The 15,187-nt window shown below is 39.7% G+C and overlaps 1 protein-coding gene across 2 annotated transcripts in view; it reads right to left on the bottom strand.

Moving 5' to 3' along the window:
- Nucleotides 1-6,781: 6,781 nt before the first annotated feature.
- TMEM156 (transmembrane protein 156) overlaps nt 6,782-15,187 on the bottom strand; it is a 48,716-nt gene continuing 40,310 nt past the window's right edge. Inside the window, exons 6-7 of one of the 2 annotated variants that reach the window (XM_029235711.1) lie at nt 9,732-9,837; nt 6,782-7,689 (exon numbers count right to left, since the gene is read on the bottom strand). In XM_029235711.1, the coding sequence (XP_029091544.1) occupies nt 7,677-7,689; nt 9,732-9,837 (119 nt within the window). In that variant the 3' untranslated portion in view covers nt 6,782-7,676. The remainder of the gene's footprint in view (nt 7,690-9,731; nt 9,838-15,187) is intronic. The other variant, XM_029235712.1, reaches the window with a different exon arrangement.

Below are 15,187 nucleotides of genomic sequence, written 5' to 3'. Positions count from 1 at the left end.
TTAAAAACTGACTGCACTACCCTGGGCAAAGGAGACCCTGTCTTATTCCCAATTCTGTCACTGACAAGCTGTGATGTAACCTTGGGTGAAACCCTTAACCTCTGGGAGCTTCAATTTCCTCAGCTGTAAAATGAGGGCATTGACCAAATGATCTATAAGATTTCTTACAGCTCAGACATCCTGTGATTTTATGAAATAAAGTAGATGTTAGATGTATATAGCAGGCAACAGAAACCAACTCTGAAACTGAAGCAGGAAAGAATCTTTTTGCAAGGATGTTACTCGTAGCTCACAGAATCAAAGGTAAGACTGGAGAATCAGGCTCAGGACCAAGGCAGTTTGGTGGGGGTAGGGAGATATTGGGGTGTCTAAAAGCAGGAATGACTCAGCAGCTGGAATGAAGAAGCTCAGATCTTTTTTTCCACCTTCATGTCGCTATAAATCAAAGTCCTAAGGAAGTGGGTCAAATTGGTCTAGCTCGGGTCATATGTCACCCCTTGCCCAATGGGAAAGAAACCATGATTTACAGTCTTGCCAAGACATCATTCAGTGGACGAGAGAAAATTCCTAAGAGGAAAGTCACATAAGGCCACGAAAGAAAGGTAATGACGACCATGCAGCTCTTCACTACAAATGTTGTGCCTGCCTTTGTAATATCACACACTGATATCACTTTTCTACGTGGAAATTGTTGGGTTATTTTCACAGTCCTTCTGAAAATAGACATGTCTTTGGAGGGAGATAATGGCCCCACGACAACGCTGTTGACACCCATCGTGAAATGTTGGGCAATGACACATGCTTGGCAAACAGCCTTAGCATGCCCCCAAGAGATTGTTCTGGGGGGAACATAAACAAGCCTGTGTTTTGTCTTCAATCAGTTTCTCTCTGCACATCTCCTTGGAATTGAGGAGGAACATTCCCAGAGCCACCCAATAGTCATTTCCTCTTCTTCCATGTTTACAGAGCCCTGTTTTCATTCTGATGGTCAATTCCTCTCCCCTAAAGCAAATCTGAGTTCTTCTAAACTAGTCATAATGTTCCCAACCCCCTGTCCTGTCATTGGTGGGTTTAAGGGTGGGCCTGTGATCCAATTCTAGATGCTCTGACATGAGGAGAAATCTTTCCAGGAGGGGTCTTCTTATAAAGTTTCTTTACTCTTAAAAAGGATACTGTGGTGTAAGAATGTGCTGATGGCTGATGCTGTGGCACCACCATTTAATACAATCTGTTCTTGAAACCATAAGAGGGGAAGCCTGAAGGCAAAAGCCAACAAGTTGAAGATGGCAGAGAGGAAAAGGAGGAAAGAACCTGCGTGCTCGATGATGTGAGTTCTTGAATTCACCAACTTGGGAAGCACCCTATTCAGAATTTCTATTAGGTAATACAGTAATTTAATTTATCTTATAATTTCTGTCATTTTGATTTGGGCCTGCTATTATTTGCAGATGAAAGTACCTCAATTATAACCCTCAAAATGATATTCTTTCAATAAGCAATAAATTTATCTCCATATTTCTCTCTGGAAACAGCCTTAACTCTCAGGTGAGAAAATAACTCATCCAAAGAATTTTGTGAGTATTATTTTTTGCCACAATGTCCTGTTTTGCTCCATGCCCTTGCATGCACACTTCATCTTGTCCTTCAAATTATAGAAGCTTCTAGACTACCCTATCTTTACTAAAGTACATGATTCCCAGTTCATAGAGGATTTTTAAATGCATCTTTTGTTGTCATATCTCTCAGTTAATCAATAACATACCTTATTTGGATTTTAAAAATGTAAGAACTTCCTTCCACTCATTATCCTAAGATTGCCACCCATCAGAATAGCACCAATAGTTGGACATGGTTAAGAAAGATACAGACAGAAAAGAGAAGTAAAATAAAAAATAGAGAAGGAAGTAAGCAAAATCAGATCATGAGAATCAACTGTCAGAAAATTGATTCCAAGTCTTTAGTCTACCATGTTTTACATGAAGGGAAAGAAATATAGTTGGGAGAGAGACAGACAGAGCTATCTTCTGACAGAGGGAGAAAGGAAGATGCAATTTATACGCTATTTATCCTTTCTAAAATTTGGTTTTATTAAATTTCGTGTAGGTACAAAAGTATATTTTAAAATATATGTAAGCTACATAGAATCATGACACAAAGACTCCCATATACCCACCACCAAGTTTATAACAGAACATGACAGTTGTGTTAGAAGTCCCTGGCATGTAGCTGCCCAGCCCCATCCCCTTCCCCATCGCCTTAGAGGTAACCACTGTGCTGAATTTACAGCCAACATCTGTCAAGCTCCATTGATGAGCATTGCAAGGGAGGAGCGGGTAGGGAGAAGTGAGTACCTGTCCCTGGGGATTCAGAAGCTGGAGAAGATGTGGTTCCAAGTCTCCTCACCATCTGGTGGGGAAACAGACATGAGTACAATGGTTGCGGTGTGAGGCAGGATGGAGAAGTACTTTGCAAGAGGACTAAATGCTGGGAAAGCACAGAAAAGAGACATTATTCCAGCTGCGGTCAGCAGGGGCTGCTCCATGGACAAGGTAGCCTTTCTGCCTTTGATGGGTGGAGAGGATTTCTACAGATGGAAGGAAAGGGCAGATGTCACAGTCAGAAAGGAGGCAGAAGGAGCAAGGTGGTCTGAAAAATGACTGCTCCATCCAGGATGACTAAGGATGCAGGGGCCAGGGGGAAGAAATTACAACCAGGATGAAAGTAAAGTTTGAAGGGAATCCTTTGGGAAATGAAAATTCTTCTAGAAACCCAAGCTAGCAGCTATAAATTCGGGTGATGCTGTTTTTCCCACATAGAGATCCGGAGGGGTGCCCTCCGTGCCTCTTCTCTCCGCCTTCTCCCGCCCCACCCTCACTCCCACACCTGCATCAAATCATTGCCAAGTGCCACCAATTCTCCCCTCACATCCTCTCTCTCTCTCTCTCTCCCTCTTTCTACCACTCTAATTCCACCGTGTCTGCTCAGTGACTGAGCAACGCTGGCAGCCTCCCTGCCTGGTGCCGGGTTCCCTCCCCCTCCAGTCCACACCTGAACCCCTCTGCATGGAGTGCTGGGGTCCCGGCTGCTGAGAAGGACACAGAGGTCAAGGAGGTGAGTGTGGCTCACAGCTGGGAAGGGGAGCCTGCGGTGAGAGCCACAGACACACGACGACAAAGATATAAGTCATAGGGAAGGGGTGTGAGGTGGGTCAATGTCAGATGTGGAACCAGTTGAAAACTGGGATGGGCTAAAAGTCAGGCTCAGCTGTGTAGACTGGAAGCCAGGCATCACACCAGGCACCCAGGAACACAGGGTCGTTTTCATTGGAGCCAGGCGGGCAGGGAGGCGAGCAGAACTGCGGGGCTGAGGGAGACATGCAGGACCAGCAATGCCGAGGCAGTTCCATCAGAGGCCTCCTCCAAAGGCCGGTTCACCCAGCCTCTTTGCACTCCCAGAACTCGGAGGGAGCCCTTTTCTCAGGCACCCCCTCCAAAGATCCTGCACCCTTTGCCCCATCTCCATCCCACAGTGCGAGTCCTGGGAGTAGCACCGGCTTTACAGACCTTGCCTGGAGCCAAATACTAGTCCAGAGATGGCAGGCAAACTGGTGAGCTTCCCTTGGCCTCAGCTTCCCCAGGGGTAATGACACCTAAGAGCAGCTGTGAGAGGAAATGAGTATACACGGAATGTATGCATGATGCACAGGGAGGCTCAATAAATAGTTCTCCATCCAACAAATATTTATTAAGCGCCTACTGTGAGCTGAGCATTCTACCAACTGCCAGGGATAGTATGGTGAGCAGAACCAGTCTGGAGAAGGAGACAGACATTAATTAACAACCACAGAAATAATTGTAAATGACCAATAGGAAAAGGGCTATGAGGGCTGAGAACATGTATACTTGGGAGATTTGACTTCTACTGAGAGAACAGGAAAAGCCATCTTCCAGACCCTGCTCAAAAGTGGCCTTCCCAAGAAGCCCACCAGATTACCCCCACTGGCAATGGTTCTTTTGGCCTGTGAGCTCTCAGCATGAAGCATGGAGCCTGCTAATGACACTTAACCTTACCATTGCATCTAGTATTATAACTAGCGGCATTCATATCCTGTCTCCTCCACCACATTGTAAGCTTGCTGTGGACAGACAGCCCATAACACTACCTCTTTCAGTGCTTCACAGTTTCTGTTAAAGTCTAATATTTTAATAAATAAGTGAAATTAGCTTCTAAAAGCTGCCACAATGTAACAGAACTTGAAGCTTAGTTCATGCCTTTTGTAAGCCAAGTTGCCATTGATTTCCAAGTCATTTGTCAGATCATAATAGGTGATATGCAAGGAAACAATAATTTGACTTCTCAGAAACTGTATATAAGGTCCATACTTCAAAGAGTGTGACATCCCTCAATTCCTGCTGAAGTATCCCAGACCTGAGCCTGACTCACCTATTAATCAGGGATATACAAATAAGAAAAAGTATGACTAGTAGAATTCCATTTGCCAAATCCTCAATCCCTAAATTTTACAATTAGAATCTCAGTTTGTGATCTAACAACAACAACAGAAAAAACTGGAGTACCAAAAGAACCTGTGTGCTGAAACATTCATTCCTGTTAGGTTGCTTAATGTTAAATCTGACCCTGCAGTTAAATTCTGAAAATCTACTCAGATAAGCAATTTTAACCATATAATGACATCAGGAGATTAAGTTCCACCTTAACTCTCAGAAGGTGTTTTCTTTTCCTTTTTAAAATTGAAGTATAGTTGGCTTACAATGTTGTGTTAATTTCTGCTGTACCGCAAAGTGATTCAGTTATACATTCTTTTTGATATTCTTTTCCATTATGGGTTATCTCAGGATGTTGAATATAGTTCCCTGTGCTATCCAGTAGGACCTTGTTGTTTATCCATTCTATATATAATAGCTTACATCTGCTAACCCCAGGTTCCCACTCCACCCCTCCCCCACCCACTCCCCCTTGGCAACCACAAGTCTTTTCTCTATGTCTGTGAGTCTGTTTCTATTTCGTAGATAGATTCATTTGTGTCATATTTTGGATTCCACATAGAAGTGATATCATATGGTATTTGTCTCTCTGTCTGACTTACTTCGCTTAACATGATAATCTCTAGGTCTATCCATGTTGCTGTAAATGGCATTATTTCATTCTTTCTTAAGGCTGAGTAGTATTCCATTGTATATATACAGCACATCTTCTTTATCCATTCGTCTGCTGATGGACATTTAGGTTGTTTCCATGTCTTGGCTATTGTGAATAGTGCTGCTATGAACATAGTGGTACATGTATCTTTTTTTTTCTTTTTCTTTTTTTAATTAGAGTATAGTTGCTTTACAATGTTGTGTTGGTTTCTGCTGTACAACAAAGTGAATTAGCTATATGTATACATATATGCCCTTCCCCTTGAGCCTCCCTCCCACTCCCCTGTCCCACCCCTCTAGGTTATCACAGGCATGGATGTATCTTTTTGAATTATGGTTTTGCCCGGATATATGCCCAGGAGTGGGATCGCTGGGTCATATGGTAGTTCTATTTTTAGTTTTTTGAGGACCCTCCATAATGTTTTCCATAGTGGCTGCACCAACTTACTTTCCCACCAACAGTGTAGGAGGGTTCCTTTTCCTCTACACCCTCCCCAGCATTTATTATTTGTAGAATTTTTAGTGATGGCCATTCTGATCAGTGTGAGGTGATATCTCATTGTACTTTTGATTTGCATTTCTCTAATACAGTAAGTCACCTACATATGAACAAGGTCCCTTCCAAGAGCGTATTCATAAGTCCAATTTGTTCGTAAGTCCAACAAAGTTAGCCTAAGTACCCAACTAACACAATCGGCTATATACCACTGCTTTTACACTTGCTTCTGGACATCCTGGGCTTGAAATAATGATACTGTACTCTATTCAGTACTGTACACAAAAGCACAACCACTTGTAGAGGATGCACACACGTGACAAGGTATGCCAGACACATGAATTTACATGATTGGACATGCGAACACATGTTCGCATCTTTGAAAGTTTGCAACTTGAAGGTTCATATGTAGGGGTCGTACTGTAATTAGCAATGTTGAGCATCTTTTCATGTGCCTGTTGGCCATCTGTATGTCTTCTTTGGAGAAATGTCTATTTAGGTCTTCTGCTCATTTTTCGATTGGGTTGTTTGTTTTTCTGTTGTTGAGTTGTATGAGCTTGTATATTTTGGAAATTAGGCCTTGTTCGTCTCATCATTTGCAAATATTTTCTCCCATTCCATAGGTTGTTTTTTCATTTTGTTTATGTTTCTTTTGCTGTACAAAAGCTTGTAAGTTTCATTAGATCCCATTTGTTTATTTTTGTTTTTATTTCTATTGCCTTGGGAGACTGACCTAAGAAAACATTGGTAAAATTTATGTCAGAGAATGTTTTGCCTATGTTCTCTTCTAGGAATTTTATGGTGTCATGTCTTATGTTTAAGTCTTTTAGCCATTTTGTGTTTATTTTTGTGCATAGTGTGAGAGTGTATTCTAACTTCATTGATTTACATGCAGCTATCCAACTTTCCCAGCACCACTTGCTGAAGAGACTGTCTTTTTCCCGTTGTGTATTCTTACCTCCTTTGTCAAAGATTATTGACCATAGGTGTGTGGGTTTACTTCTGAGCTCTTTATTCTGTCCCATTGATCCATATGTCTGTTTTTGTGCCAATACCACACTGTTTTGATTACTGTAGCTTTGTAGTATTGTCTGAAGTATGAGAGGGTTATGCCTCCTGCTTTGGTTTTTTTTTTTTTTTTATTTTTCCCTCAAGATTGCTTTGGCAATTTGGGGTCTTTTATTTTTCCATATAAATTTTAGGATTATTTTTTCTAGTTCTGTGAAAACTGTCATGGGTATTTGATAGGGATCACATTAAATCTGTAGATTGCTTTGGGTAGTAAGGCCATTTTAACAATATTAATTCTTTGGAAAGTATTTTTCAATGTTAAGAACTATCCTCTTTTTTATATATGATTTTACTGTAATTAATAACTATAATTATTCTTGACATCAATGATAGCTATGAAAAGATGAAAGCCAAAGGAAACAGAGGAAACATGTTGTTATTAGATTTAAACATTCAAGTATTTCACTTAAATTCATTTTATTTTGGTGTTTTGAATTTTTTTTAAACATCCCAGTGCCAAAAGGAGGAAAGCTTTACACATGCAAACAAATGTATAAACAAACAACCCAGGTCCTCTTAAGCAATTTGCCAAATAGAAACAATCCATCTATATAAGAAAACACATCAAATCAGAATCTGCAATGTGGGCCAGTGAGAGAAAGGATTTGCATCCTCAACCCTGTTTTTGGTTCCTCAAAATCAAAATCTTGGGACTAGTGTAAGCTGTATAATGATGGATAAACAAAGAGAGTAAGTGTTCTCTTGCTTTTTCCATGGGTTTCATTAGCTTGTTTTCCATGACTCACAATGCCTTCCTGAAAAAAACTCTTGTGCCTTTGATCTCCTGGGTCAAATGAGTGCTGTTGAGTTAGTTTCCATCAACCAGTCAGCACTCCTACTGGTTCCTATTGTGCATCCTCAGCCAGACCAACTATTACCAGTTAACTCATTCCCAGAATAGAATTATGAATACTCTTCAGAAGGGTTCGGTCCAAGTCGCCCAGAGGAATTCATAAGGATAGTCTGAAGATTTAAAAAAAGGCAAATATTATTCACACAAAAATGTTGTTGACCTGAAAATAATTAGTGGAAAAAAATTTTAAACCGTTTATTAAAACTATGTCTTATAAGAACACGAAAAACTTCCTAAAGTCACTGATTAAGGGCTCTTTCCAATCCTTTGTTATGCCATGGACCCTCCTTTATATCCCCAAGTAGACAGTGTGGTTAGTGGTAATAAACTTCTCAGCCTAGGTCCCAGGAAACCTAGGGTCTCCTCCAGCCTCTGCCACTATATTTTTTTGGCTTATTTTCCACTTATATAAAATAAAAGTGAAAGTGTTCACACAAGTTTCTTTTGGTTACAGGAGTCCATGATTCTAGTAGAGAGACACAGAAGTTGAGATTTATCCATTCACTCAATACTTATGTCCACTAAATATTTATTGGACATCTATTAAATGCTAGGCAACATGTCCTCTGAATGAGGGGTCTCCCCATAACACTCCCCAAGTCCCTTGTGGGTGCCTCCATCATGGTACTTGACACTCAGTTGGAATTAGGGATTCCCTAATCTGATTCCTCCACTGATGGACTGCATGTTATTTTGCCAATGAGTAGCAGAATTCTTGGCACACAGTAGGTGCTCCAAAAGCATTTGGTAAAAGGACAGAGGAGAGCTCTTCACGTGCAAGCTTGAGCATCCAAGAATGAGGACCAGAATGAGAAATATCAAGCATAATAGCCAGTAACATTTCATTAAAACAATTATATGATGACATTATATTCTCCCTAGGAATTTCTGAGCCAACAGCACACCCTGATTGCACTAAAGACCCAAGCACGAAGACCTGCCTCTCTCTAGTCCTGAAGACAAAGTGTTCCTTGGCACTTAGTTTCCAGTTTGATGTATTGGGCCACCTATGCTGGATCCCTTTGGTTGTCTCTCCAGATCTTCCCTCCCCTTTTGTCCACGTTGCTTGGTGCTCTGGGAGGCCAATCTATATGAACTGTCTCAATCAGCGCCAGTGTCCTCTGGCTCTGGTTGGGTTTGGCCAATGGGGAGTACTGGACATTGGGAAAAAAGGAGAACAGCCAAGTTAGGATATTCATTCTCTCTCCTCAGGGCAACCACAGGCTGTTGTGTCCATGACCAAAGGCCACAGCTCCTATCAGGGAGCCCTCCCCACATATTCCTTCTGTGTGTGTATGTGTGTGCTTCTGTCTTTGTCTCTCTGAGTTCCTTGTCCCTTTAGTCTTAGGGACAGTAGCAGTGCCCCCAGTTACTAGTCCTAGGATGCTACACTGTCCTTTTTTGGTTTTCCCACATCCTGGCTTAATAGGCCCTTTATGAAACTCTCCCCAAATTATTCAATATGAGTATACCATCAGTTTCCTGCCAGGACCCAAATATTATAAACAGTAAATGATCTAGTCTATTACCACCAAGCACAATAAAAGAATACTAAGAAATGCTAGTTTCCCTTCTAGTCCCTGTTATAATTTTTATACCCCCTGCAGTGGTTATCAGTAGTGCCTTTAACAAAATAACTATTTAATAAATATTTGTTGAATGAAAGAAAAAGATTTCTAAGACACTTCTGATCACAGTTTTGTATTCAAATACATGGAAATCAATGTGCATTAATCTAGGTTATCAAGTATTAAATTTAGAGAAGTTTTTATTTCAGTAGTTGAAAGTCAGTGAGTAGTTCTGCTTTACAAATTTACATTCTCTCTTTTCTCATGTTCCAAGTGAAATAATGATTAGCCTACTGGACTTATGACTCAACCCCAGGAAACAGTACCAAGAGATGAGCAGACATCTCAGGGCACGTGTTGTTCAACAAACTAAGAGATTAGTTTACTGGTCCTTCCTAGACCTTGGAGGAAACAGTGATTTTATTTCATGCCATCTAATTCATATGAACTGATTTTGCAAGTTCATCACTTTCTATCTCCTACACCTGGATAGAAATGCAGTTTGGGGAAAACTATACCTCCTTGGATCTATTCACGTTTATAATGAACAGTCAAATCGTCAATAAAGCTGAAGCATCACTCACCGTGTATATTGACCTTGCTGATGCGCCGTGGAAGTAACTTCTAGCTCTGGTATTGGAGGAAGCACGTCCTTGACATGAGCCATAGGCAGCCTCTGCATGGTCTCTGCTGTTTAAGAAGGAGAGCTGTTCTAGTCTGTATTTAGTCAAGAGCAATGTGAAAGTAGACACAGTATATTCCAATGTAGTCAGAGAACCATGCCTTCCACCTAGACAGGACTTTGGCAGTTTCCACGACTTACTAAATTTCCTGCCTGCAACTCTGACACTCTTTTTTTTTTTATTAGTCATCAATTTTATACACATCAATGTATACATGTCAACCCCAATCGCCCAATTCATCACACCACCATCCCCACCCCCCAGCGGCTTTCCCCCTTGGTGTCCATACATTTGTTCTCAACATCTGTGTCTCATTTCTGCCCTGCAAACCGGTTCATCTGTACCATTTTTCTAGGTTCCACATATATGCGTTAATATACGATATTTGTTTTTCTCTTTCTGACTTACTTCACTCTGTATGACAGTCTCTAGATCCATCCACATCTCAACAAATGACCCAATTTCGTTCCTTTTTATGGCTGAGTAATATTCCATTGTATATATGTACCACATCTTCTTTATCGATTCATCTGTCAATGGACATTTAGGTTGCCTCCATGACCTGGCTATTGTAAATAGTGCTGCAATGAACATTGGGGTGCATGTGTCTTTTTGAATTATGGTTTTCTCTGGGTATATGCCCAGTAGTGGGATTGCTGGGTCATATGGTAATTCTATTTTTAGTTCTTTAAGGAACCTCCATACTGTTCTCCATAGTGGCTGTATCAATTTACATTCCCACCAACAGTGCAAGAGGGTTCCCTTTTCTCCACACCCTCTCCAGCATTTGTTGTTTGTAGATTTTCTGATGATGCCCATTCTAACTGGTGTGAGGTGGTACCTCATTGTAGTTTTTATTGTTGTTGTTGTTTTTGGTTTTTTTGCTGTACGCAGGCCTCTCACTGTTGTGGCCTCTCCCGTTGCGGAACACAGGCTCCGGACACGCAGGCTCAGCGGCCATGGCTTACGGGCCCAGACGCTCCGCAACATGTGGGATTTTCCTGGACCGGGGCATGAACCCGTGTCCCCTGCATTGGCAGGTGGACTCTCAACCACTGTGCCACCAGGGAAGGCCCCTCATTGTAGTTTTGATTTGCATTTCTCTAATAATTAGTGATGTTGAGCAGCTTTTCATGTGCTTCTTGGCCATCTGTATGTCTTCTTTGGAGAAATGTCTTTTTAGGTCTTCTGCCCATTTTTGGATTGGGTTGTTTGTTTCTTTAATATTGAGGTGCACAAGCTGTTTATATATTTTGGAGATTAATCCTTTGTTGATCCGTTTGCAAATATTTTCTCCCATTCTGAGGGTTTTCTCTTCGTCTTGTTTATGGTTTCCTTTGCTGTGCAAACGCTTTTAAGTTTCATTAGGTCCCATTTGTTTATTTTTGTTTTTATTTCCATTACTCTAGGAGGTGGATCAAAAAAGATCTTGCTGTGATTTATGTTAGAGAGTGTTCTTCCTATGTTTTCCTCTAAAAGTTTTATAGTGTCTGGTCTTACATTTAGGTCTCGAATCCATTTTGAGTTTATTTTTGTGTATGGTGTTAGAGAGTGTTCTAATTTCATTCTTTTACATGTAGCTGTCCAGTTTTCCCAGCACCACTTATTGAAGAGACTGTCTTTTTTCCATTGTATATCTTTGCCTCCTTTGTCATAGATTAGTTGACCATAGGTGCATGGGTTTATCTCTGGGCTTTCTATCTTGTTCCATTGATCTATGTTTCTGGTTTTGTGCCAGTACCATACTGTCCTGATTACTGTAGCTTTGTAGTATAGTCTGAAGTCAGGGAGTCTGATTCCTCCACCTCCATTTTTTTCCCTCAAGACTGCTTTGCTATTCGGGGTCGTTTTTGTCTCCATACAAATTTTAAGATTTTTTGTTCTAGTTCTGTAAAAAATGCCATTGGTAATTTGATAGGGATTGGATTGAATCTGTAGATTGCTTTGGGTAGTATAGTTATTTTCACAATATTGATTCTTCCAATCCAAAAACATGGTATATCTCTCCATCTGTTGGTATGACCTTTAATTCCTTTTATCAGTGTCTTATAGTTTTCTGCATACAGGTCTTTTTTCTCCCTAGGTAGATTTATTCCTAGGTATTTTATTCTTTTTGTTGCAATGGTAAATGGGAGTGTTTCCATAATTTCTCTTTCATATTTTTCATCATTAGTGTATAGGAACGCAAGAGATTTCTGTGCATTAATTTTGTATCCTACAAATTTACCAAATTCATTGATTAGCTCTAGTAGTTTTCTGGTGGCATTTTTAGGATTCTCTATGTATAGTATTATGTCATCTGCAAACAGTGACAGTTTTACTTCTTCTTTTCCAATTTGTATTCCTTTTATTTCTTTTTCTTCTCTGACTGCCGTGGCTAGGACTTCCAAAACTCTGTTGAATAATAGCAGTGAGAGTGGACATCCTTGTTTGTTCCTGATCTTAGAGGAAATGCTTTCAGTTTTTCACCATTGAGAATGATGTTTGCTGTGGGTTTGTCATTTATGGTTTTTATTATGTTGAGGTAGGTTCCCTCTGTGCCACTTTCTGGAGAGTTTTTATCATAAATGGGTGTTGAATTTTGTCAAAAGCTTTTTCTGCATCTATTGAGATGATCATATGGTTTTTATTCTTCAATTTGTTAATATGGTGTATCACATTGATTGATTTGTGTATATTGAAGAATCCTTGCATCCCTGGGATAAATCCCACTTGATCGTGGTGTATGATCCTTTTAATGTGTTGTTGGATTCTGTTTGCTAGTATTTTGTTGAGGATCTTTGCATCTATATTCATCAGTGATATTGGTCTGTAATTTTCTTTTTTTGTAGTATCTTTTTCTGGTTTTGGTATCAGCGTGATGGTGGCCTTGTAGAATGAGTTTGGGAGTGTTCCTTCCTCTGCAGTTTTTGGAAGAGTTTGAGAAGGACGGGTGTTAGCTGTTCTCTAAATATTTGATAGAATTCACCTCTGAAGCCATCTGGCCCTGGACTTTTGTTTGTTGTAAGATTTTTTTATCACAGTTTCAATTTCATTACTTGTAATTGGTCTGTTCATATTTTCTATTTCTTCCTGGTTCAGTCTTGGAAGGTTATACCTTTCTAAGAATTTGTCCATTTCTTCCAGGTTGTCCATTTTATTGGCATAGAGTTGCTTGTAGTAGTCTCTTAGGATGCTTTGTATTTCTGTGGTGTCTGTTGTAACTTCTCCTTTTTCATTTCTAATTTTATTGATTTGAGTCCTCTCCCTCCTTTTCTGGATGAGTCTGGCTAATGGTTTATCAATTTTGTTTATCTTCTCAAATAACCAACTTTTAGTTTTATTGATCTTTGCTATTGTTTTCTTTGTTTCTATTTCATTTATTTCTGCTCTGATCTTTAGGATTTCTTTACTTCTACTAACTTTGGGTTTTGTTTGTTCTTCTTTCTCTAGTTCCTTTAGGTTTAAAGTTAAATTGTTTACTTGAGATTTTTCTTGTTTCTTGAGGTAGGCTTGTATAGCTATAAACTTCCCTCTTAGAACTGCTTTTGCTGCATCCCATAGGTTTTGGATCATCGTGTTTTCATTGTCATTTGTCTCTAGGTATTTTTTGATTTCCTCTTTGATTTCTTCAGTGATCTCTTGGTTATTTAGTAACGTATTGTTTAGCCTCCATGTGTTTGTGTTTTTTACATTTTTTTCCTTGTAATTCATTTCTAATCTCATAGTGTTGTGGTCAGAAAAGATGCTTGATATGATTTCAATTTTCTTAGATTTACTGAGGCTTGATTTGTGACCCAAGATGTGATCTATCCTGTAGAATGTTCTGTGCGCACTTGAGAAGAAAGTGTAATCTGCTGTGTTTGGATGGAATGTCCTATAAATATCAATTAAACCTATCTGGTCTATTGTGTCATTTACAGCTTCTTTTTCCTTATTTATTTTCATTTTGGATGATCTGTCCATTGGCGTAAGTGAGGTGTTAAAGTCGCCAGTATTATTGTGTTACTGTTGATTTCCTCTTTTATAGCTGTTAGCAGTTGTGTTATGTATTGAGGTGCTCCTATGTTGGGTGCATATATATTTATAATTGTTATATCTTCTTGGATTGATCCCGTGATCATTATGTAGTGTCCTTCCTTGTCTCTTGTAACATTCTTTATTTTAAAGTCTATTTTATCTTATATGAGTATTGCTACTCCAGCTTTCTTTTGATTTCCATTGGCATGGAATATCTTTTCCCATCCCCTCACTTTCAGTCTGAATGTGTCCCTAGGTCTGGAGTGGGTCTCTTGTAGACAGCATATATATGGGTCTTGTTTTTGTATCCATGCAGCAAGCCTGTGTCTTTTGGTTGGAGCATTTAATCCATTCACTTTTAAGGTAATTATTGATATGTATGTTCCTATGACCATATTCTTAATTGTTTTGGGTTTGTTTTTGTAGGTCCTTTTCTTCTCTTGTGTTTCCCACTTAGAGAAGTTCCTTTAGCATTTGTTGTAGAGCTGGTTTGGTGATGCTGAATTCTCTTAGCTTTTGCTTATCTGTAAAGCTTTTGATTTCTCCATCGAATCTGAATGAGATCCTTGCCAGGTAGAGTAATCTAGGTTGTAGGTTCTTCTCTTTCATCACTTTAAGTATATCATGCCACTCCCTTCTGGCTTGTAGAGTTTCTGCTGAGAAATCAGCTGTTAACCTTATGGGAGTTCCCTTGTATGTTATTTGTCGTTTTTCCCTTGCTGCTTTCAATAGTTTTTCTTTGTCTTTAATTTTTGCCAGTTTGATTACTATGTGTCTCGGCGTGTTTCTCCTTGGGTTTATCCTGTATGGGACTCGCTGTGCTTCCTGGACTTGGGTGGCTATTTCGTTTCCCATGTTAGGAAAGTTTTCAACTATAATCACTTCAAATATTTTCTCTGGTCCTTTCTCTCTCTCTTCTCCTTCTGGGACCCCTATAATGTGAATGTTGTTATGTTTAATGTTTTCCCAGAGGTCTCTTAGGCTGTCTTCATTTCTTTTCATTCTTTTGCCTTTATTCTGTTCCACAGCTGTGAATTCCACCATTCTGTCTTCCAGGTCACTTATCCATTCTTTTGCCTCAGTTATTCTGCTATTGATTCCTTCTAGTGTAATTTTCATTTCAGTTATTGTATTGTTCATCTCTGTTTGTTTGTTCTTTAGTTCTTCTAGGTCTTTGTTAAACATTTCTTGCATCTTCTCAATCTTTGCCTCCATTCTTTATGAGGTCCTGGATCATCTTCACTATCATTATTCTGAATTCTTTTTCTGGAAGGTTGCCTATCTCCACGTCATTTAGTTGTTTTTCTGGGATTTTATCTTGTCCCTTCATCTGGTACATAGCCCTCTGCCTTTTCATC

This window comes from Monodon monoceros, unplaced genomic scaffold (assembly GCF_005190385.1).
Source record: "Monodon monoceros isolate NGI ecotype Baffin Bay Population unplaced genomic scaffold, NGI_Narwhal_1 Super_Scaffold_20, whole genome shotgun sequence".
Classification (NCBI taxonomy): domain Eukaryota; kingdom Metazoa; phylum Chordata; class Mammalia; order Artiodactyla; family Monodontidae; genus Monodon; species Monodon monoceros.
Note: the sequence above shows the minus strand (reverse complement) of the source record. Positions and strands in the feature narration are given on the sequence as shown.